Source organism: Lemur catta, chromosome 5, assembly GCF_020740605.2.
Source record: "Lemur catta isolate mLemCat1 chromosome 5, mLemCat1.pri, whole genome shotgun sequence".
Lineage (NCBI taxonomy): Eukaryota > Metazoa > Chordata > Mammalia > Primates > Lemuridae > Lemur > Lemur catta.
The window spans coordinates 50,882,481-50,906,083 of record NC_059132.1 but is presented as its reverse complement, the minus strand read 5'-3'; the positions used below and the strand labels follow the sequence as shown (position 1 = coordinate 50,906,083).

The 23,603-nt window shown below is 38.6% G+C and overlaps 1 protein-coding gene across 6 annotated transcripts in view; it reads left to right on the top strand.

Moving 5' to 3' along the window:
* The window catches only part of HIVEP1 (HIVEP zinc finger 1), a 147,155-nt gene that overhangs the window by 100,606 nt on the left and 22,946 nt on the right, over window positions 1–23,603 (top strand). For 5 of the 6 annotated variants that reach the window (XM_045551760.1, XM_045551761.1, XM_045551762.1 and 2 more), the window contains 4 exons: window positions 4,962–10,927; window positions 14,265–14,398; window positions 15,456–15,631; window positions 20,157–20,258. In XM_045551760.1, coding sequence (XP_045407716.1) covers window positions 4,962–10,927; window positions 14,265–14,398; window positions 15,456–15,631; window positions 20,157–20,258 — 6,378 coding nt within the window. The remainder of the gene's footprint in view (window positions 1–4,961; window positions 10,928–14,264; window positions 14,399–15,455; window positions 15,632–20,156; window positions 20,259–23,603) is intronic. The other variant, XM_045551764.1, reaches the window with a different exon arrangement.

The window sequence follows — 23,603 nt, the reverse complement described above, 5'->3', positions numbered from 1 at the left end:
CAGACCTCTCTTGGGGGGTGTGTAAGGGGGGGTGTGGGAGAATGTTCATGTATACTTAATGTATCATAATTTTCATATTGCTGTGTAATCTTCATAATTATTTTAAATGGATGTATAATGTTAAGTGGCTGTGCCATAATTAGCCTAACCATTTTTCTATTGAAAATTTCTTGTCCTGAATTTCCAGCTCCAGTTTACAATTCTGTGCATGCATATTGAGTTTGAGGTTGGTGGAACGGAAAGTGAATGGATTTTTTTCCCTCCCAAGCTAGCTCAGTGCTTCCATGTAAAGATGGGAAAGCTCAGCAGAATCTTGGGCAAACCTTTTGCAGGCTTTCTGGTTTTGAATCAGTCAAGAGGCCCACTGTCACTACCTGAGTTCAGGGTAGCATTCTAACTCTTGCAGAAACTGCTGAAAGATGCCATCTAAATGGTCTCCTTGTCTCTGATCTCTTGACTCTCAGAACCAACGTGCTCTCAGTTGTCAGTAAACAGGTAGTTCTTGTGTCTTTACGGCCCAAGAAATCTCAAGTTTTTCACACTGATATGTCTCTGAATACATCTGAAAAAGAGATTTACTCAGAGATTCACCTTCAATCAAGACAGGACTTTAAACGCACAGTGAGGTTGTAGTTTACCGTACCTACTACCTACCTTAAGAATCTTCTTAGCCACACCTAGCTAGCAACGCAGATGCTCTCTTGAGCCAGGAAACTTGTTTTTAATCTGTTATTCTCCAGAAGTAATCCTGAAAACCAGCTAATCGTGTTAGTTTAATCTCCTTGGTGCTCTTCTCTAAAGAAACATAGGAGCCTATTGATTAGGTTTGTGCCTTAGAAAATAACACCCCAGTGCCTGCTGTATGTAGAACCTAGGAACCTGAGCTCATACTTCTCCAGTCACTCAACTGTTTCCAGTTAAGTGGCCTTTGTGCTCTTTCTGAGCTGTTGTTGAGTGCCTAACTGATGGAGAACTGGAGAACTCTGGCTGTTTTTATGAAACCCAACAAGTCAATGATTCTGACAGTGGCAACACTACCATTTTTGGTCCCTTCCATAATTGTGATTTGTATCTGTTAAATGAACTCATATTTGGATTTTTGCCCTGTTGTTGTCTCAGTTTCTGCCTGATTTTCAGCCAATACCAGTAGCACGCTGATGAGTTGGGGAATATAATTTTCAGCAGTTGGCTGACTCCTTTTTTAAATCTTTCTTCTCCCTTCCCAATCTGACTATATGTTCTCCGTGTCAGGAGAGAGGGTTGTGTTTCAGCCCTGGTACACGCCAAGCATGTCCAACCTTAGTAGTAATAAAAACCCAGCATTTCCAAATTGTAGGGTGGTAAATATTAAGCAGTGTCTTTACTCTGAGGCACAGGGTAGGCCTGTGCACTGGTTGGTAGGGGAGTGAGCTTGTTAAATCACACCCTCCTTGGACTGTCTTCTACTATGTGTCTTTTCTCTAATGTATTTTCATTGTAGTCCACCATAACAACAAATTGCCTTTAAAATTATGGAAAAGCACAAGTACTGATGGTAAACAGCTGTTCCCCTCCCTCCTTTCATGCCAGTTATATTTCTGCTTTCAGGTGTTGTGGTCTATACATACTCTTAACTCTGTGGCTTTGGTAACTATTATACATGCCAGATATTATAGATATAGCCACAAGGTTTGATGATTGCACTCTTTTTTGTAAATAAGAAGGCAAGAGAAATAACTCCAGTCACTCTCTAATAGATGGATTTGAAATTAATCAAGATTAAGGTAAATTTAAAAACCTACCCCAGGTATATCATTCTCTGAAAGGCCAGTGGTCTGCCACCTTCTACTGCGGGGCACTGGTTCCCAAGAGAAGGTGTCTCTCTATAATTCCCAGCCATGTGGCTTAGCCAGACACTGAGGATTTCAGCCCCAAATCTTGAGAATCAAGGACAGTGAAAATCTCTAGGGAGGTGTGAAGCTTGCTTCACTTCCATCTCTACAATGACAGTGTGGTATTTATCTCACATATGCTTGGGACCCTCCCTCTACTCCTCTCATCCTCTCCACCAACCTCTCCCCTCCTAACAACCACAAAAAAAGTCCTTGAGGTTAGAGACTGTTCCAGGATGCGGGGTCGTCCCACTACCCCCTCTCCTCCCAAACACCCGTAATAGCATGGGCTTTATGCCTTGAACAAGGAGAGTGAACCCTGTTAAAGAAAAGGGAGCCAACAAACCTGGAAGAATGAACACAGCTCAGAAAAAGACTGTGAGGAGCATGTCTCACTATAGTGCCACGCCAGCCCTTGCCACTACCCGTGGTCTCAGGCAATAGAAGAGCCTTAAGAACATGAAAGACTGAAACCTGAGCCTTAAAGGAAATACTACCTCAGAAACAGAAGTGTTCTTAAGTGCAAAACCTAATAAGATCATACATCTATTGAAGCAAGAGCTCAAACTTAATAGGAGACAACATAATGAGGTGAAATGAGAAATATGGAACTAAGGGAATAAAATCAGAGCAAAGCAACATCAGTCTAAAACTAATAAATAATTTTGAAACAGTAAGGAATGTAATGGTTTGAAAATCGAATTATTGACACAAGGGAAAAAGCTTTAAATAATTGTCGAGAAAACAAAAAGTAAAAACCCAAAGAGATGAAAGCAATTTAAATCAACATAAGGGCAATGCAGGAAAAACATAATTGACGTCCCTAAAGAAAAGAACCTTATCCCAAAGAAAAAAAATGGACCAGAAAATATATTTGAAGATATCATAGAAGAAAAGTATTCTGAAATAAACTATTTTGCCAAAAAATGAAGGAATATGCAAAGTTTTGAAGGGAAAAATTGGTGTACTAGCACGAGTCAAGTGTTAAGATTCAAATAGAGAACTAAGAGTAAACAATAATGTGGCTATAATGTAAATGTTATAAACTCTGACAAATAAGGTGAATCTGTCTATATCTACAATTGAAATGTAGTTCAGAAAATCTGTTTAAAATATATGTTTTTCCAGTTCTTGACTCCCAGTGGATGTTTTAGGAAATAGTTTCTCTTATGAAGAAATACGGATCTTAAGTTTAGTAATTCCTTTATCTTCATCTCAGCTTCATTTTTTTTAAAGTACAAAGTTAAATTTTATTCTTTTTGTTTAAAACATGTATAATATTTCTGGATGTTCTACCTGTGGGTTGAATTTTTGCATTTTCCTTTGGAGTACATCGTTTAACTTTACAAAAGAGATAACTTTATCTAAAAATAAAAGTTTATTCTAAACCATATGTAAAACAGCACAAAACCTCAGCCAAGAGTCTGGTTGAATAGGTCCTGGGTAGAACCTGGCAGAGGCAGACTTTTTTTTAGTCTCTGGTGTTTCAGCTCTGCCAGCTTCTCCTCCACGTGGTTTCTCATCTCTGTTTTTATATTCATTTTAGTAGCCCAGCAGCTTTCAATTTTATGGCAGCCCACCTCCCAGCTTTTGGAAGTGGGTGGGGAAACTACTCGCCCCAGATAATGGTCAGCATTTTTCACACTTGCCTGGTAGAGTTAATGAGAGGCAAAAAGTATATTATTGACTTCATTACATTCATCTTGAGGAAGGAAAATATCATTTCTTAAGTGAGTAGATTGAAGAATAAAAAAAGATTTGCTCAACATCATTTCATAAACGTTAACAATACTTATACTTTTTTCTGTTATTCTTTAGGTCAATATTTTAGTTATGAGACCCCTCTCTTTTTTTTTTTTCTGATTATGGTGGGTAAGTGTATCTTTAGTGGAATAGTATTGTAATTTTTTCACTAAACTATTATAAGAGAGCACATAAGCTGACATCACAAGAGGACTAGATTATTTTTTATTGTAAGAAATTTTTGTTCTCAATAAGAAGTTATTACAGTGTAGACATTTTGGTCTAATATGAATTTCAAATAGGTACATTGCAATAGCTATTTGAAAATAATGAGGAATTAAAGTGTTTGGCTTTTCTACAAAAAGTAATACAAAGTTGAATAATTTTTGTTCATATGCCCAAGGATCCAACAAATGAAAACAAAACTAAATTATGGCAAGTAATTATTGCTCAAAAATATAATAGTTGACAGAGATTGTGGGTGGTTGATACCACTTAAATACTGATTTATTTCCGACATAGCTAGAAATGAAGGTGGTTTCTGCTCTCCCGTAGTAAGTTTTACCTGTCTTTCTGTCTCTCTCTCTATCTGCCTGCCTACATACCTGGCCTACCTATCGTTAATGACAAAGAAACATAGCCATTGAATATTTTGTTCAGTTAAAATGGTGATTTTTTTCCTAAACCATGGGCCATTAAAACATGACTTTCTAATTTTGTTGGTGAGAAACCACAAAGAAGTAGATTATTTTACTTTCTTAATTTTCTGTTCATTGATACAGTTGCTATAGTAGTAATACTTCATGGTTCTACCAACTAATATTTCGTAATTGTCTGAGGTATGTTTGCTTTAAAACATTGTACAGCAGGTCTTTTTCTCATGAGAATTTCAGTTTTGTTTAATTAGAAACTTGCTGAAAAGTTTTCTTGAAAAGATCCTTAATGTGCCAAGACAGTCAAATACTCAGCATGAAGGGGTTGAATTTGCTTCTTCCTTGGCCAGCCTTCTCAGACTGTTGTGTAGACAGAGTTCTCAGATATGAGAGTAAAAGGAAGAGGATAATTCAGTTTGCAAAGATCTGGTTCCAGGACCTCAGTTCCTGAAAAAAGGAACATAGCATTCTAGAAATGCACACTAAGATCTTTGCATGTTTCAATAGATTTTGATTGGTAACGTTTTTCAAATTGCCACAATGTTAGAATATAGTTTTATTAAAAATAGGCTTTCCTTAAACTACCTTCTTCAATTGTCATAACAACCTCAGCATGGTAATCTTTATTTTTTAAATATTATGGTTGGTATATGTATAGTTTTACCAATTGGTTTCCTTTTTTTTATTTTAACAGAAATCTTAGAGGCTGGTGTTAAAGGAACTTCAGAATCCCTTAAAGGTGTGAAACGAAAAAAGATTGTAGCTGAGAATCACCTAAAAAAAATACCGAAATCCCCACTGAGAAATCCTCTTCAGGCAAAACATAAACAAAATCCAGAAGAATCATCTTTTGCTGTGCTTCAGAGTGCTTCAGAATCTCACAAGAAACAGAATTATATTCCCATAAAAAATGGGAAGCAGTTTACCAAGCAAAATGGAGAAGCACCTGGGATAATTGCTGAAGCCTCCAAATCCGAAGAATCTGTCTCTCCAAAGAAGCCCTCATTTCTGCAGCATCCGTCTGAACTGCGCAGGTGGAGATCAGAAGGCGCTGACCCCGCCAAAATCAGCGTCCTCGATGGAAAATGTGACTCGAGTTCTTTGTCAAGTAAAAGCAGGACTGACAATAGTGAATGTATCTCTTCTCATTGTAGTACTACATCCCCCTCCTATACAAATACCGCATTTGATGTCTTACTGAAAGCAATGGAGCCAGAACTGAGTACCTTGTCACAAAAGGGCTCATCTTGTGCAATTAAGGCAGAAAAACCGAGACCAAATAGAACTGTACGATCCCCTTCAAAATTAAAAACCAGTTCAGTGGATGCCCCAACTCAGATTTTGCAGGAATTTGTTGCTGAGTCCCAGTCTTCTCCTTGCACCTCCTACACGGTGCATGTGTCTGCTACTCAGAGGAATGGGCACGGGGCAGTGCAGCCGGTTTCTCATTCGTATAATCAACATGAAGACTTTGTTTCCACACCCAACCAATATAATCAGCAACTTCCAGGGGGGTCAGGTTTCACAGGATCACTGACGAATCTGCAAAATCAAGAGGGCTCCAAACTTGAACAAGTGTATAATATAGCAGTGACGTCAACCCTAGGTCTGATTTCACCTTCTAGTAGAACTCAGGTTACTCCTCAAAACCAGCAAATGGATTCTGCGTCACCTTTGTCAATAAGTCCAGCCAATTCTACACAGTCACCCCCCATGCCAATTTATAACTCAACTCATGTTGCCTCTGTTGTTAATCAAAGCGTAGAACAAATGTGCAATCTTCTTCTGAAAGATCAGAAGCCAAAAAAACAAGGAAAATATATTTGTGAGTATTGCAATAGAGCATGTGCAAAGCCCAGCGTGCTTTTAAAGCATATCCGCTCCCACACTGGAGAGCGACCCTACCCCTGTGTGACTTGTGGATTTTCATTTAAGACTAAAAGTAATCTTTATAAGCACAAAAAATCCCACGCACATACTATCAAACTGGGTCTCGTCTTGCAACCAGATGCTGGTGGCTTGTTCTTGTCCCATGAGTCCCCCAAAGCACTTAGCATCCATTCAGATGCAGAAGACAGTGGGGACAGCGAGGAGGAGGGTGCCAGTGATGAGAGACAGAACCACCCGGGTGCCATGGAGCTGCAGCCCGTGCACATAATGAAGGGGATGTCAAGTGTTGAAACTTTACCAAAATCTAGTCCCATTCCAAGCAATCCAGATCATGTAGTAGGTGACTTTTCACTACAGGACAAGTCTTCAGACTCCCAGGCGGTGACAGAGTTACCTAAAGTGGTGGTCCATCCTGTCAGCCTGTCTCCCTTAAGAACTAACAGTCCAAAGGTTGTCGATTCCAAGCCTGAACTTCCAAGTGCACAAAAACAGAAAGACCTTCAGGTAACAAATATACTGTCACTTTCAGCCAGTGTGTCCCCGCTGGAGACGGAAGAGAAGTCTTACCAGAAGGAGGACACGAGCCAGCTGGACGGAAAGCAAGACTGTCACGTGGGCACAGCGCACGCCCAACTACAAAGGCAGCAGGCTACGGATTACTCCCAAGAGCAGCAAGGAAAACTGCTCCTGAGTCCTCGAAGCTTAGGAAGTACAGATTCTGGTTACTTTTCACGTTCTGAAAGTGCCGATCAAACAGTGAGTCCACCAACGCCCTTTGCCAGGACATTGCCCTCCACGGAGCAAGACTCGATGAAGAATAATGGGCCCTCTGCGCCTCGTAGCAATACGGCAGCACCGGCCGCTTCACCGACAGGGGAAAAGGCGTTGGTTTTACCAGGTCAGATGCGCCCACCCTTGGCCACAAAAACCCTTGAGGAACGGATATCGAAGCTCATCTCAGACAATGAAGCCTTGGTAGATGACAAGCAACTGGACAGTGTAAAGCCACGGAGAACCTCTCTCTCAAGACGTGGAAGTATCGATTCCCCCAAGTCGTACATATTTAAAGATTCTTTCCAGTTTGATTTAAAACCAGTGGGACGGAGAACAAGTTCAAGTTCTGATATACCAAAGTCCCCCTTCACCCCTACTGAGAAATCAAAACAAGTGTTTCTTCTGTCCGTACCTTCCCTTGACTGTTTACCTATTACAAGAAGTAATTCCATGCCTACCACAGGTTATTCAGCGGTCCCTACAAATATAATACCTCCCCCTCATCCACTGAGAGGAACCCAGTCATTTGATGACAAAATTGTAGCTTTATATGATGATGTCTTTGTATCAGGACCTAACACTCCTGTGCCCCAAAGTGGCCATCCCCGTACACTTGTCAGACAAGCAGCAATAGAAGACTCTTCAACAAGTGAAAATCATGTTCTGGGGACCGGGCAGTCCTTGGATGAAGGCTATCAAGGATGCCATGCCGCTGGCGAGAGTGCGTCAGCCAGGAGCAAGGCGTTGGCACAGGGCCCACATTTAGAAAAAAAGAAGTCCCATCAAGGGCGAGGGACAATGTTTGAGTGTGAAACTTGTAGAAACAGGTACAGGAAACTGGAAAATTTCGAAAACCACAAGAAATTTTACTGTTCAGAGTTACACGGACCAAAGACAAAGGTAGCCATGAGAGAACCTGAACACAGCCCCATGCCTGGCGGTACCCAGCCCCAGATTCTACACTACAGAGTCGCTGGTTCCACGGGTGTCTGGGAACAGACACCCCAGATAAGAAAAAGGAGGAAAATGAAGAGCGTTGGAGATGATGATGAACTTCAGCAGAATGACAGTGGAGCATCTCCAAAAAGCTCCGAAGGTCTTCAGTTTCACAATACCCTGGGCTCTACTCCCGGTCTGTCTAAACATAATGTCACCATTACAAGTGACCACCAGCACAGAAATATGCAGCTACAAACCTCCCAAATCCAGCTGGTTGCCAGGGGCCCCAGCCAGACCGTGGATCCAAAGGTGTCTGCCGTCACAGAGCAACAGATGAGTTCAGCTGCCCCGGACAAAGCAGAGCTGAAGAGACACGGGACTGGGATCTCGGTCATCCAGCACACAAACTCCCTGAGCAGACCCAATTCATTCGACAAGCTCGAGCCTTTTGAAAGAGGCTCCCCGATTTCTTTCCAGGAGCTGAGTAGGACAGGGAAGCCCGAGTCGCTGAAAGTAATAGGAATGTCCCAAGAAGAAAGTCACCCTTCTCGCAACGCATCCCAGCCTCACCAGCTTGCACCGCCAGACGCTCTCAGAGGAGAACTTCAGGAAAGCTCAAGAAAGATTTCCAGCGACCGGCACGTGTTAGGGCAGCCCTCAAGGCTTGTCCGGCAGCACAACATCCAAGTCCCTGAGATTCTGGTCACGGAAGAACCAGATCGGGACCTGGAAGGGCATGATCAGGAAAGATCGGAGAAGTTCAGTTGGCCTCAGCGTAGTGAAACCTTGTCAAAATTGCCAACGGAGAAACTGCCTCCCAAAAAGAAGAGGCTGCGGCTGGCCGAGATCGAGCATTCCTCCACCGAGTCGAGCTTTGAGTCCACTCTCTCCAGGAGCCTCAGCAGGGAGAGCAGCTTATCACACACTTCGAGTTTCTCAGCCTCGCTAGACATAGAGGACAGTTCTAAAACTGAGGCTTCCCCCAAAATTGATTTTCTAAATAAAGCCGAGTTCCTTGTGATTCCAGCTGGTTCAAATACACTGAATGTTCCTGGAAGTCACCGGGAGATGAGGCGTGCTGCCTCAGAACAGATTAATTGCACGCAGACCTCGATGGAGGTGTCTGATTTCAGGAGTAAATCATTCGACTGTGGAAGCATAACCCCGCCCCAGACGACACCACTTCTTGAATTGCAGCCTCCCACTTCCCCTTCTGGCATGGGAGTCGCTGGGCATGTGCCTCTCTTAGAAAGAAGGAGAGGCCCATTGATGCGGCAGATATCTTTAAACATAGCTGCAGACAGTCATCTGTCTCCTGTAAACCCAACTTCTTTCCAAAATATTGCTCTTCCCAGTGTGAGTGCAGTGCCGTTTCAGGGGCCCCAGCTCACTAATACATCTTTACCTGAATTTCCTGCAAATACTTTGCACTCCCAGATTCAAGTTAAGGATCTACAAGCAGAGATGTCAAACTCCAGCTCCACTAACCTCTTTCCTGTTCAACAGCTTTGTGGTATCAATTTGTTAAATCACATCCATGTACCCCTTAGCCAGCAGAACACGCATCTGTCTCTGCAAGTGTCTGCACAGGGTGACAAATCAGGTACAAGTTCTGCTTTATGTGTGTCTTCGAAAAGTGAGGATTGCTTTGCTCCCAAGTATCAACTGCAGTGTCAGGTTTTCACTTCAAGCCAGTCTTGCTCTTCGAAACCTGTACATTCTTTGCCAAATCAAGTTGCTTCAGATCCAGTTGCAGCAGATTGTTGCACGACATCAGCAGCATTACCAACGAAACTAGTAGATACCATGTCAACTTCATGTCCTCTGCCACCGCTGGAGCTTGGGTCCCTTGGGGTTCCGGTGCAAAAAGTGCCGTCATCATTTATGCTGCCCGTGTGCCTGCAAAGGAATGTGCCTGCTTACTGTTTTGCCACATTCACGTCCCTGCCACAAATCCTAGTGACCCAAGATCTATCCAATCAGCCAATTTGCCAGGCTAATCGTAGTATAGTGCCAATCAGTGAAGAACAAAATCCTGTGCCAGAATCACGAAAAGATCATCAGAATGCTTTGCCAAACCCAGAGAAAGAACCTGTTTGTGAAAATGTCCTTTCAGAAATGGGCCAAAATTCTTCTCTGTCCGAATCCTTGCCCATATCTCAGAAAATGTCTATTGGTAGACTTTCCCCCCAGCAAGAATCTTCAGCTTCGAGTAAAAGGATGCTTTCCCCAGCAAATAGCTTAGACATTGCCATGGAAAAGCACCAGAAGCGGGCCAAAGATGAAAATGGAGCTGTCTGCGCAACAGATAGTAGACTGGTAGAGCCACTGAGTTCAAGAGCTAATGAAGCTAATAAACAGAAGAAACCTGTTTTAGTGAGGCAGGTTTGTACTACAGAGCCCCTGGAAGGTGTGATATTGGAACAGGATATTTTTTCTCAGCCTGAAATTAGTAGTGAGTCTGTTAATTTGGCAGATGTTTTACCGGCAGATAATCCATCATCAGGACACTCCAAGTTTGTAATGGTGGAATCCATAAATGAATTGCAAGAATTTGAAAACACTGAGTCATCCACATCCTTAACTCTTACAGTTCGAAATTCACCTGCCCCTTCAGAAAATACTCACATTTCTCCTCTGAAATGTATAGACAATAACCAGGAAGGGAAGTCTCCAGGGGCTAAGAATCAGGGTGACAAAGTGAACATCCAAGAGCAAAGTCAACCACCAACCACTACCGTTCCATTGTTTAATGTCAGGGACACACAGCAGGTGGCTTTCCCCAGCCTGAAGACTGCGACCAGCTTTACATGGTGTTATCTCTTAAGACAGAAGTCATTGCATTTGCCTCAGAAGGACCAGAAAACTTCGGCCTATACCAATTGGATAGTAAGCTCCAGTAATCCAAATCCACTTGGTTTGCCCACAAAAGTTGCTCTTTCTCTCCTGAATTCAAAGCAGAATACTAGAAAATCACTATATTGTCAAGCAATAACTACCCATTCGAAATCAGATCTATTGGTCTACTCAAGCAAGTGGAAAAACAGCTTAAGCAAGGTACTTGAAATGTATTTTATCTTCAAATATGGTTTATGCAAATTAGTTTTAGCATGTCTCAATATTTTTAAACATGTTAATTGAATATTGAATGACAAATTGCCCTTTGTGTGTGTGGATATTTGAAAGAAAGGGTGGTATATTTACCCTGGGGGTTTCCCTGATGAGGGTTACCTGGAGTCCTTTCAGTGATTCTATCTTGAAACATTTTGGAAATGAAGACTTGCCCTGAGTGTTTATTTTTTCCCTCGGCCGACTATACGAAGTCTTTACTTAATGGTACAGATAATCATAGTTTTACTTTGATCCTTCTCTTATATTAAGATTTTATTGTTCTTGTTAAGTAAGAGGAGACATACACTTTGTCCCTACTAATGCAGGGAAACAGAGGTATGGATAATGAAATGCAGTTATATTTCACTCTGGAATATAAGCAAAGAGCCATCCACACTGTCTTGTGCGCACTAACTACCCTTCCCCTCACCAGGCCCATCCCAAACTCTTCCAGTGAAGCTCCCAGAATCCTTAGTACTAGTGAGGAGATTCACGAAATAATTAACTCATACACTTGAGAAGTTGATTTGGTCAGGATTTATAGAGTCATGTAAGGTCATTAAATTATAATTTTGGATAATTTGTGGAATCAGTCTCATTAGGATTGTCGGTTTTATAAAATGGGCAAAATCATTTAAGTGGTTAATAAATAGATAAGGGGGTATCACATTGGATGGTGGGCATTGAGAATTATAGGTTAAGTCTTTGGCTTCTGCAGGTTTACAAGCATATATACAGGTTCATAAGCATTTACAAACCTATCAGTAAGAAAATATCCCAGAATCAGTACCATAGTAGAAGTATGAAGAATTCTAAAAGAAGGAAGTTTCTAACATTGCCAATAGGTGGAGGTATGGATACAAGGATTTTACTCCGAAGGTGGTGAGACTTTAGCTGCGTCTTCAAAAGAAAAAAAATAAGGATTTTTCAGGCAAACTAGAATAAATTTTAATACATTAAATAACATGTAAGTGATAACAAACTTGCACATTTAAAGAACTCTAAGGAGCCTGGCATAGTTAGAAAGTTTTATAAATTTGAAACACTAACATACTTTGAAGTTGGAAATGTAGGTATAAAAACCAAAGCATATGCAGGATGGTGGTGAACCATTGATACTTTCTCAGTGAAGGAGGGTGTATCCAAACCCGTTGTGGAATATATTTTTTTAAATGTTCTGACTCTAAATCTACTAAATTAGAATACTGGAAGATGAGACCTAATCAGTAGAATCTAAACAGAGCTTCGTGTACATTCCTGAAGTACCTATGGAAAGTGGCTCTCCAAGTTACCAAGTACCTTGGAGGAAATGTTTGGAAATGCATATCTAGATTTGGATCTTAGGAGAGAGCTCCAGGTGAAAGGTGTAGACATTGTTCAGTACATAGGTATAATTCATGAGCTTGCTCAGGAAGAGTATAAACAAGAGGAGAGGGCCTAGAATTGATCTTAGAGATCACTATTCTTTAAAGGATTGAATAGACAAAGGAAGCCCACACAGGAAACTAAAAGAGATTTTTCATAAAAGGAGGAGGAAAACCAAGAGAAAGTGGTATCACACAGAACGTGGAAGAAGATATTTCAAGGAGAGAGTTAAGTAGAGGTCAAAGAAAGAGGAAGGCAAACAGGTGTCTGGACTGAGCTGCTCTGATGTCACTGGAGTCGGGCGTCTGTGAGCAGGTGGCCGTGGGGGGCAGGGTGCTGGGCTGTGCCAGTCGCAACACAAATGTGAACGCGTTTATGATTCAAAATGGAAAGGAACAGATAGATGCTATAAAGTAAGAGAATTTCTAAGAAAAATAAGGCATTCACAGCATATAATACCATAGAGTGAGCATATAAAGACTAAGATTCTGGCATTTTGCTCATTGATAACTTTGGTGAACAGAAGCCAGATTTGATAGTAAGAAAGTGAACAAACCATAAAGGGAAATTTGATGTTGAAAAGAAAGTAAGCAAGAGGATTAGTGTTAAAAGGATAAAGTCAAGAAAGGGTGTGTGCATATATTCCAAATCATGAGGAAGCCTGATCTGTTTGCCAGGAAAAGAGAAGGCGATGGTTGCATTTTTACCTCCGTAGTAGTCGGCCTCAGTCCCTCTTCACACGACCTTTTTGAGGAATGTGGGCTGCAGCTGTTCTTTACTCCTGCCTTTCGCAAGGACAAGAGCTGCCCAAAGTACTTTTCTGAGGCCACGCGGATTCTCCTTCCATGATGTACACTCTTTCATCACACGGATATTAAGTCATCTCAGCATGATCACTGTTTACTTGGTGATGTAACTGTTTAAAGGAGGTTTGTATAAAAGAAGTCCTTGATCAGAAAAGTTGCACCTGGTGTTGGATCCCACCAGCGGACTAGAGTTTGAGCCTTTGCTGCTAACACTTGACCTTGGAAAGTAACTTAAACCTAAGTGTATCCTTTCTCAGTATATAGCGAGAAGATACATAGTTCACCTGTGCTGCCTGCTCCAAAAAAACATGTGAGAATAGGATGACCTGATGAGTGAGCAAACATACTGTTAACAGTACAGTTGTATAAAATTTTGTATAAAATCATAAAGTGGCATTATTGTTTCTATAGGAAAACCACATATTATGTATCATTTGGATGTCCATTACCTTTTCCAGAGATTTACTTATCCAGCCAAAACTGGGTTTTTGACCTGACCTGGATCTCACAGTTATCACTATTCAGGGAACTTTTGAGAAGATACAAAGAATTATGGTTTAAAGTAATTGGGGGAAGGGAAAGGAAAATATTGGGAAATGATGCTTCCGTATTACCTTTATAGTGTACTTATGGTGAAGGAGATTTAGTGATGTTTCTCAGGGGCATGAGACATTATTTTATGAATAGTTCTTTTCCATCTCCGAAGAATAAATTCTTCAAGGAATATATTTAAACTATAGTATGAATGGTTAGTTAAATATAAGAAAGAATATTTAGTCTGTTAAAAAAATTTCTGTTAAACTCATGAAGTACCACAGTGGGAAGTTGTAAAGCCTTTATTTGGGGGTGTCAGTAGACTATGGTGGGATTTTAAAGTACCATAAGATTAATCAGTTTGCTATAGTTTGTATAGTAACCGTTTGTTACTTGAGATTAGTGATAATGAAGGAGATAAAGCAAATGCCCTTTGAACCTGTGAGTTCTTTGAAATGTATTTTATTAAGTTGACTATATGCTCTGTACTCTGCCATGTTTTAATTTCCAGTAAAACATTAGCATGTTTGTGTTTTCAGTTTTATTAAATTAGTTTCTCTTTTTTTTTTTCCTTTCAGAGAGCATTAGGTAATCAAAAGTCCACAGTAGTTGAATTCAGCAATAAAGATGCCTCTGAAATTAACAGTGAGCAAGATAAAGAAAATTCCTTAATCAAAAGTGAACCAAGAAGAATTAAAATATTTGATGGAGGGCAAGTACAAATTTTACTTCTTAAATGTACATTTAAACTTAGTTTTTAAATGTACATTTGCTTTCTTGGGAATGAAGATTTAGTGCCAACTTTATATAAATGTTGCAAGATTTCTCCGTTTATTAACAGAATCGTCGTGGCAAAATGTATCTTAGTATTATGTTAAATTATTCCATTTTGATGGAGGAAATGATGACTATTGAGGAAACATTCTAGGGCCCAGAAAGCAGCTAAGAACTAAATTTTCAGAGTGATCCCTGGGTTTCATGTTGACTTACGAGGAGGAATGACTTGGAAAATCTGCTCTCAGATAATTCATTGCCTATTAGATGTCTTTGTGTATTATGTTAGAAAACAAATTGTAAAAGCGAATTTTTTAGTTATGGTGAAGCTTAGAAATATTTCATTACTTACACTTGTGATCGAATTTAGCAATGAAGAAAACTTTCTAACCAATCACTTAGAAACAGGGAAATATTTTAAATTAAACATAATATTGAATAAATTTGTTTGATTAGAATTAGCTATTAGAATATTAAGTATAGGCCGGGCGCGGTGGCTCATGCCTGTAATCCTAGCCCTCTGGGAGGCCGAGGCGGGTGGATCGTTTGAGATCAGGAGTTCGAAACCAGCCTGAGGGAGACCCCGTCTCTACTAAAAATAGAAATAAAAATTATCTGGACAACTAGAAATATATATAGAAAAAATTAGCCGGGCATGGTGGTGCATGCCTGTAGTCCCAGCTACTCAGGAGGCTGAGGCAGTAGGATCGCTTAAGCCCAGGAGTTTGAGGTTGCTGTGAGCTAGGCTGATGCCATGGCACTCACTCTAGCTGGGACAACAAAGTGAGACTCTGTCTCAAAAAAAAAAAAAAAAAAAAAAAAGAATATTAAGTATTGATGTAAAAAAGCTGGAATATTCTGTTACATTTGCATAAAATTTTTTGGTTGAGTATAAAATTTGTGCTTTATTTTTTTAGGTTGATATTTAATCATGATTTATTTTCTCAAAGATATAGTGTCCAATCTCCCTATTGGTTTTTTTTTCTTTAAATCAGATATAAATCAAATGAAGAGTATGTATATGTCCGAGGCAGGGGAAGAGGAAAGTACATTTGTGAAGAATGTGGAATACGTTGTAAGAAACCTAGCATGTTAAAGAAACACATACGAACCCATACAGATGTCCGCCCCTACCACTGCACTTACTGTAACTTCTCCTTTAAGACTAAAGGTATGAGATGCACATTGTTTCAAGGTCCTTTTTATATGCATTTAGGTAGTAGAGCTAAAACCCAACTTTGCATTCTTTGACCAAGGATATAGTAGCTTAAATAGACTAATATAAATTATATCTTGTCAACATTATTTCTTTATATGCTTCTAGACCCTTTGGTAAAAAATTTTTAATTACACACTTTTAAAATATATATAATAAATATTAACATTTTAAAAGAAGCAAATGCCCTTTTTTTATTATTTTGTTCCTCTAAATTATAGTTGCATAACATGGTGACTAATATACATTTTCAAAAATATTTACTTTGAGGATGAAGAAAAAAATTTTCATGATCACAAGTAAATTCATTTGGGTGCTAAAAGTTTGAAGAAAGATTTAAAATAATAACCATAATAAACAATAAACTTTTATAATAATTGCACTCATGTCTTATTATCTAATTTTAGGCATGCTTAGCCATTTTTCTTCGTGTTAGATTTGTTTACCCAGATACTGTTGAATTTCAGCTTCAAAAATTTTCTAAAGTTTCTACTATTTAATGTTTATAAAGAAATCTCGGAACTAATCATTAAAATTATATTTAGCACCCTTTCTGTTTTCTTTGTTTTTATTTAAATATATGCCTTTATTATATATAAAGTAATTTTACCCTGTATAAGTTTCCTATTACATATTATGGATACACTACTATAAAATGTTTTTTTCTCCATTCCTTATTCATGAATCATTATATAATAACCGTTTGTTACTTGAGATTTTAATTACATATACCACCCTTTAAAAAGTTAAGAATCTCTCTTTAACAAATCTCTCTTTAATATATATCTGAAAGAATAATATCTGTAAGAAAAAAAAGTCAATTTTAAATACAAACTATTTTTATCCATTTTGAGTTAACATTTGCTTTTTTCTGATTATATTGGTTGTCTTTGCAGTTTTTGTTTTAAAGATTGATCAACTCTTTAGCAAAATTTATTACATTTTTGGCTAATATTTATTGGCATTTAAAGAGAGTTATAACATGTAACAACTACTAAATAGCTTCACATTAGCTCTCTTCAAATGCCAATCATATCTGAAACAAGAATAATAGAAAAACAAAATGTTCTTCAGATAGCTTTGAATATTTCCAAAAGTTTCAAGAAATTGGAGGGGTTGAGAGGGGTGCCCATTCTGTAGCTCTGTGATTGTGATGTAGAACCTTCTGGAGATGGACGATGAATTTCAGGATGATTTTCGGGGTCTTGAGTGAGGACTCTGATAAGATAAGGTGCTTTGATCTTTTAACTGAATTTATTGCTTTTTCACTGGTTTTCGTCCTATGATTAATAAAATCTGTTAATTTCCAACATAAGACCAGGAGTATGTTTAAAAGACAAATATTACTAATAAAAGATTACCACTTACAGAATGATGTTACCAAATACAAGAAGATCAAAATACAATGTGAAATGAGTATTCTCAATAGTAGAAGAAAAGGAATCAGGGTATTTTTTAAATTATATTCATAAAATAAGGATAAGAAAGGAAAGACAACCTAGATGTGGAAAACCTAATGAAATTACAGAGATTTCTTGGCAAGGAAAAATATTATAAATCACAAAGTATCAGTGAAATAACTCAAAACATCATGCAAGATTTTAGATAAGTATTAACTAAGTGGTGGACAGAGCATAGTGACTCCTGAGCAGCGAGTGTTGTCTGGTAGCATTTTTCACGTCTTACATTTCTCTAATATGCTGTATATCTGAATTTGCATTAAATTTTTTGTTTTGTAAGATAAGTCATGTGAAATTACATGATAAATATTTATTTGAAAGAAGCTACCCGAGCTAAGGAGACTGGTGAAGAAAACATCAGAAATTCATTATTTCTTTATCCTTAGCATGACAGTTCTCTTATTTTACAGTCAGCTTCCTTTCAGAAGTCTACCTTTTGTGGACCTGTGTAAAACAGATTCCACAGAACCTTTTAAAGGTAGCTAAATAATGGTAGAAAGACCTGTTTTTCGATTAGGCTGTAGATTTTAAGCTCCTGATTTACTTTGGTATCCTAACCAATGCAGCGCTACTTCTTATTGAAAGTGTCTGGTTATTAACAGAAGGAAATAGTGATGTGTTGGCAAGCTATGTAATAAATATGGTGTTCAGAGACAGGAAAACACTATTAAAAGTAGAGCTAGAAATCAGTATTTCTGATGGTAATGATCACAAATCTGTAATTCATTTTTTGTCTTCAGTTTATTTTATGAGTGCACTTTCAAAATAATTTTAATTGATTTGTTTTCATAATTCTACTTTAAAGGTCCTTCAGCAGAAAATATACAGTGAGCTTGTGTCTCTGCAAGGTTTAGTCTCTTTTATATCACAGAAAGCTACAGGAATCCAGAAACAAAACCCTTTTGCTTTCCAGAGGATTTAGATAAATGTTCATTAAATCAGTCAGAAAATTTATCTATTAAATTAATACACAAGTTTTATAACATTACATATTTTGCATATTTAAGATGCAAATTTCTTTATTTAGGAAGTTGGTTGGCAGTAATAGCTCAAGTTGAAAAAATATTCTTATTAAAAACTTATATTCCCAAATTTGCCTAGCTATAATACAAATATATTAACTTCTTAGACAGTAAATAACTTGCTGTGGCTGTCTATGTAAGAAGCAAGCATTTTGAAAGAACTATTAGTGGACCTTATAAATCAGTTTGTAATATTGTTATATTGAAAATATTTTGACTTACAAGTAAAGTTTTCAGCTATACCAAGATGACTAAACCATTTTTATAACTTTTTAATGTGAAAACTTTGAAGCTCTTATAGAAAAGCAGAGATTTGTATAATAAACACCAATGTGCCTATAATCTTTTACTACTTGTTAACATTTTGTCAGATCTGCTCCACATTTTATAAGTATTATTAGCATAAATATCAAATATAGCCAGTGTTAAGGCAGGAGTTATCTCCAGAATCACAGAAGTAAGGGTTTGATGGATCTTAGATATCATCTGGTCTAGGCAGCCTATTACACTTGAACTCCTTAAGCACTACGTTCCAGGGTGCTGCTGTGGTTGGCTCAGACAGCAATGCACACTATCTAGTGCAAGAATCAGCTTGTACAGGTGTGATCAGTTTCACAGGCTTCGTGCATTTATTAAGGAATTGAAGTTCTGTAAATATAGCAATTCTGCATGTGCTTCAGCTACTGTAAGCCCCAAATTTGGACCAATGATTCAGACGTTTCGAGCTCTTCTAAAGGCTTATGCTCAAATGCTACTTTGCTGCTGTCCACCAAACTCAGTATTTAGAGTGGTTTTTTGTTTTCCCAAGAGAGTTGATTTGCCCTTGTCGGCAACGTGCTTGTGTGTGGCATTGTCCACTGAAGATGCTCGGTGTCCTCAGAAGAAGCTGAGCTGTCCCCCTGCATTCATGATCACTGGGACAAGTACGCCTAGTGGCCCTCAGTTAGTCTAATAATACTTACAGAGGTCAGTACAACAGCTGACAGAGGAAGCACTCCTTTGGTGATACTATTACGAGACTTCTAGTCAATAGGTAAAGTAAAATTAATGCAGGAAATTCCTTCTCCTGTTCCAAACACCCAGAAATAGTGTTTATAATATTACAATGACCAAAAAATAGTTTTTCATCGATAGTCAAGCTTGAAATTTAAAAAGGTAAATTCCAAGGTACCAGAAATGAAGAAGAAACTCAAAACTATAATGGCATGGTGAGCAGATACTAAAAAAATTTAAAAGTCCTTAGGGGAATCAAAACCAGATATATGTCAACAGGCCTGGTGTTTTAATGCCTGTCCCGAGACAGGCCTCTGAGATAAGCCTAGCTCTCTTGTCCAGTGACTTTGGGCCTTGTGGGATTTAATAAGCTGTCTGCTTAAAAGCAAAACTGTATACCATGTCAAAACAAAACAAAACAAAAAAACTGGTTCAGAATCAGTGATCTGAAACCTATGAAACTATGAAGATCCCAGGCAGAAGCAATTGGGAAACTGGCTTATAGAGATGTTTCTACAACCCAGGGTACTTAGGACTCCGTGGAAAACAATCTTGCTGAAGATAAGCTTACAATTAAAACTAAAAAGTGTGCAAGGAAACAAACTACTATGAGAGAGCGCCAGCAGACCAGCAGACGTAGCTAGTAGAAAATTCACACTACGTGAACTACAGATCACAGTGCAATGCAATCTGAAAGGGACTTTCAATTAAATATGCATAAAATATTCTAAGAGATAAATAAGGACTAGAGAATAGAAACTACAAGGCAGAAAGTAGATATCAAAGTAGAGGAGGCAGATTTGAAAAACAGAAATTATTACTAATGAATAACAAGGTTATTTTAACATATAGATACCAGTATTTTCTTTTGTCCAAATTTTAGTCATTGGAATTGTATGACCACAAACTGTACTTTTGCTTGAAATAGGGATGGAATGCCAGTTTTGACAATTGCAATAGCAAAATAATACTATGTAAGCTTAGTAAACATTCTTTTCCCTTAAGGAAATCTGACAAAACACATGAAGTCCAAGGCACATAGCAAGAAATGTGTGGATTTAGGCGTCTCAGTAGGTTTAATAGATGAACAAGATACAGAAGAATCAGGTAAGGCTTTATACCATATTTTTCATAAGTGCTATATACGATGTACAGTTGTTTTTTTTTTTTGCATCCATACTCTTCTTTCCATCCCCACAGATCCTGCTTAATTCCTGTTTTCATTACCTCTTATTTGTACTACGTGATAGCCTTCCGGCTCAGTTTTCCCATCTCTAGATTGCCATCCTTCCTCTCCATCTATCCCCACTGATGTTAAAGTAGTCTTCCTGAAGCATGTGACTGATCATACTACTCCTCTGCTCAAAGTCTTTCATCGGTGCCCATTTATCCACAAAATAAAGACTGTGATCACTTGACCTTAACATCCTTGGTAATCTGCTGCCTACCTGCTTCCTCACCCTTCTCACTTCTCTTTCACCTACCCTCATGCTTGAATTTCCTGCTTACCTGACATCGATCCACTCTTTACCTTCACATCCCTCCCTTAAAACCCCTCCCTCACTCCCCACACAAACGCAGCTCCCACTCTGCGCTGGTCAGAATGTCACTTTCCTTCCAGATCTAGCGCAAATCCACTGCTGTCATGAAGCCTTCTCTGATTTTCCCTTCCCACACCTTTGCAGAAAACAATTTTTCCCCTCTCTGAACTCCTACAGTATAGTATTTTAGACTTTCCTCTCTGAGAGCATTTAATCCCTTTTCACCTTATTTTGTGATATTTACATGCTTGCCTTAGCTCCCCACTGAGACTCTTCAGCACCTCTGAGCAGAGTCAATGACCCAGTGATATTTGCTTCACCCTCAGCACTTAGCGCAGTGCCTTGCGCACAGCAGCTGCTCCGTAAATATTGGTGGAATAAACATTCATTTGCTTCTCCAAAATGTTTACTATTTTGAAAAAGTTAACTGGTTGTTTTTTTTTTTAAACAGTGTTAACAAATATAAGAATTTATCTCTGACCAATTTTAAGGGAAAATCTGTCCATGTTTTCTGACTAATCAGAGAATAGAAACACCTTTCTGTAAAAATTTTTTTAAACCCAAGGATTTATCAAAAAAGAATTAAAAAGAAGGCATCCCACTGCTTTTTGGAAAGGCCCTAAATTAAACATTTACCTGCTTGCTGTGTTTCCTTAATATATATCAGTTTGGTATAAACAAAATTTCCAAAGAGAAAATGATGAAGACCTCATTGAAAATATAGGTTCTACCCAAAGGAAAAAAAGACATTCTATTAAAAAAGACATCTGCACTAGAATGTTTATAGCAGCACAATTCACAATTGCAAAGATGTAGAAAGAACCCAAGTGCCCATCAATACATGAGTGGATTAATGAAATGTGGTATATGTATGCCATGGAGTTCTACTCAGCCACAAAAAACAATGGTGATCTAGCACCTCTTGTGCTGGAGCCCATTCTACTAAGTATCACAAGAATGAAAAAACAAGCACCACATGTACTCACCATCAAATTGGCATTAACTGATCAACCCATATGTGCACATATAGTAGTAACATTCACTGGGTGTTGGGCAGATCGGAGAGGGGAGGAGGGGATAGGTATGTACACACCTAATGGTGTACACTGTCTGGGGGATGGACACGCTTGAAGCTCTGACTCAGGTGGGGCAAAGGCAGTAAATGTAACCTAAACATTTGTACCCCTGTAACATGCTGAAATAAAAAGATTTAAAAAAAACATGATAAGTAGAAAGAAAATATAGGTTAAAAATAAAATGCATTTAATCCCACCTGACAACCAGTAACACACTACATTGAATCAGCCTGAATTTCTTTCTAAATAATGCCAGAGAAATGAGTTATATCTTAAGTGGTACAGAGCAATTCAGATGTAAAAAGCTAGGAAAAATGTGTAAGAGTTTCAGCAAGTATATTTTACCCACTGACGAGAAAACACACAAGGTAAAATAAAGGTTATAATATGAAACACTGATGTCTGAAAAATGTGTAAATATCAAAGGCATGTTATATACTCTTACGTGTTTTCCTTCTTGAAGATGAGTTTTATAAAAATTAACATGTCTGCAGAGTCCTCTAAATTGTTAAGAGAAGGCAGTACCTAAGTCCTCAATTTACATAGGATAATTAATTGTAGTTTCCATTGAGTATCATGGATTGTTTAGATTGATTAGCTGATTGACTTACTATCTAGCCATAAATTTTGTATTTTTTTTATCTCATTCTAAAAGCATTTGAAGCTGGTCTTAGATTATTACTCAAGGTTGATGGCCTAATTCCCAGTTTGGGTTAGATCTTCTCATAAAACAATCTAGTTTTCTTTCAGTTTAATTTTTTTCGATTACCATATTTATGGGTAATGTGCTCAAAATTTCTAAATGACATTTATCAAATAGTGTAACATACTGGTGGCCTTTTGCCAAGTGCTATGTCATACCATACTAGAGACCTCAAATTCTTTATTGCTGTGCCAGTAAAATTCATTCCTCTCCTTTTGTTTTATTATAGGCTTGCAGTGTAGGCATAAATACAGTGAACAGTAGTTGTTTTAAAAAAAGTCTTGTTTTCCATTTATTATTCTCTTTTGTGCTTTTAAAAAGGAGGTTTTTTAAATACAACAAGAGTACAAAGAATTTTATTGCATGCACTCTTGTACTCACAGCAGAGTTAGTGATTTAAATATTTTCTGTATTTGCTTCAAGTTCTTTTTGTAAACTCAATATTCTTTTTAAACCAGCTCAGTCAGGCAGTACACCTGAGGGCAGCTTCCCCCACCTGCCTCCCCAGCCCTCCCCCCCACTCAGAGGCAGCCACCAACCGCATCACAGCTTTTCCTTTCGAGTCACTTAACATGCGTGTGTATCCATGAATAGTATGGGGTTTTGTTTCTGTCTGTATTTTAAATTTGCATGAACAATACCACTTCGTATGGAGATCCCTAGAAAATTAGTTTTACATTGTTCTCTGGATGAGACTTTGCATTTCCTCACCTCCTTAATTATACCTAATATGGTCAGAATTTTAATTTTTGGCCAATTGGATGGATGATAGTTTGTTGTCTTTGTGGTTTCTTGATTACTGTACTAAGGTTGGGTCTCATTATTCTTTAAAAAGAACTTTTGCTCCATGACATCGATGCTAGTTAGGGATGCAGTTTTGCTTAGCAGTTCTTCAGACGTCCGTGTTGGTAGGGGGAGAGCCCGGAGCCTGCAGTACGAGGCCGTGTGTCTGGAGGGCGTCCTGCTCTCCAGCCCAGCGCTGGCCCAGAACACAGTGGCTGTTCGTTGCTGGCTCCTCCTCATGTCCGCAGCCACTCTGTGTAGGCCCAGGCTGTGGTCTCTGATGTCCTCTCTTTCCGGTCTGTGCTCAGCCCTCGGCAGTCTCACCCAGCCCTTCCTCCCCAGCTCCCTC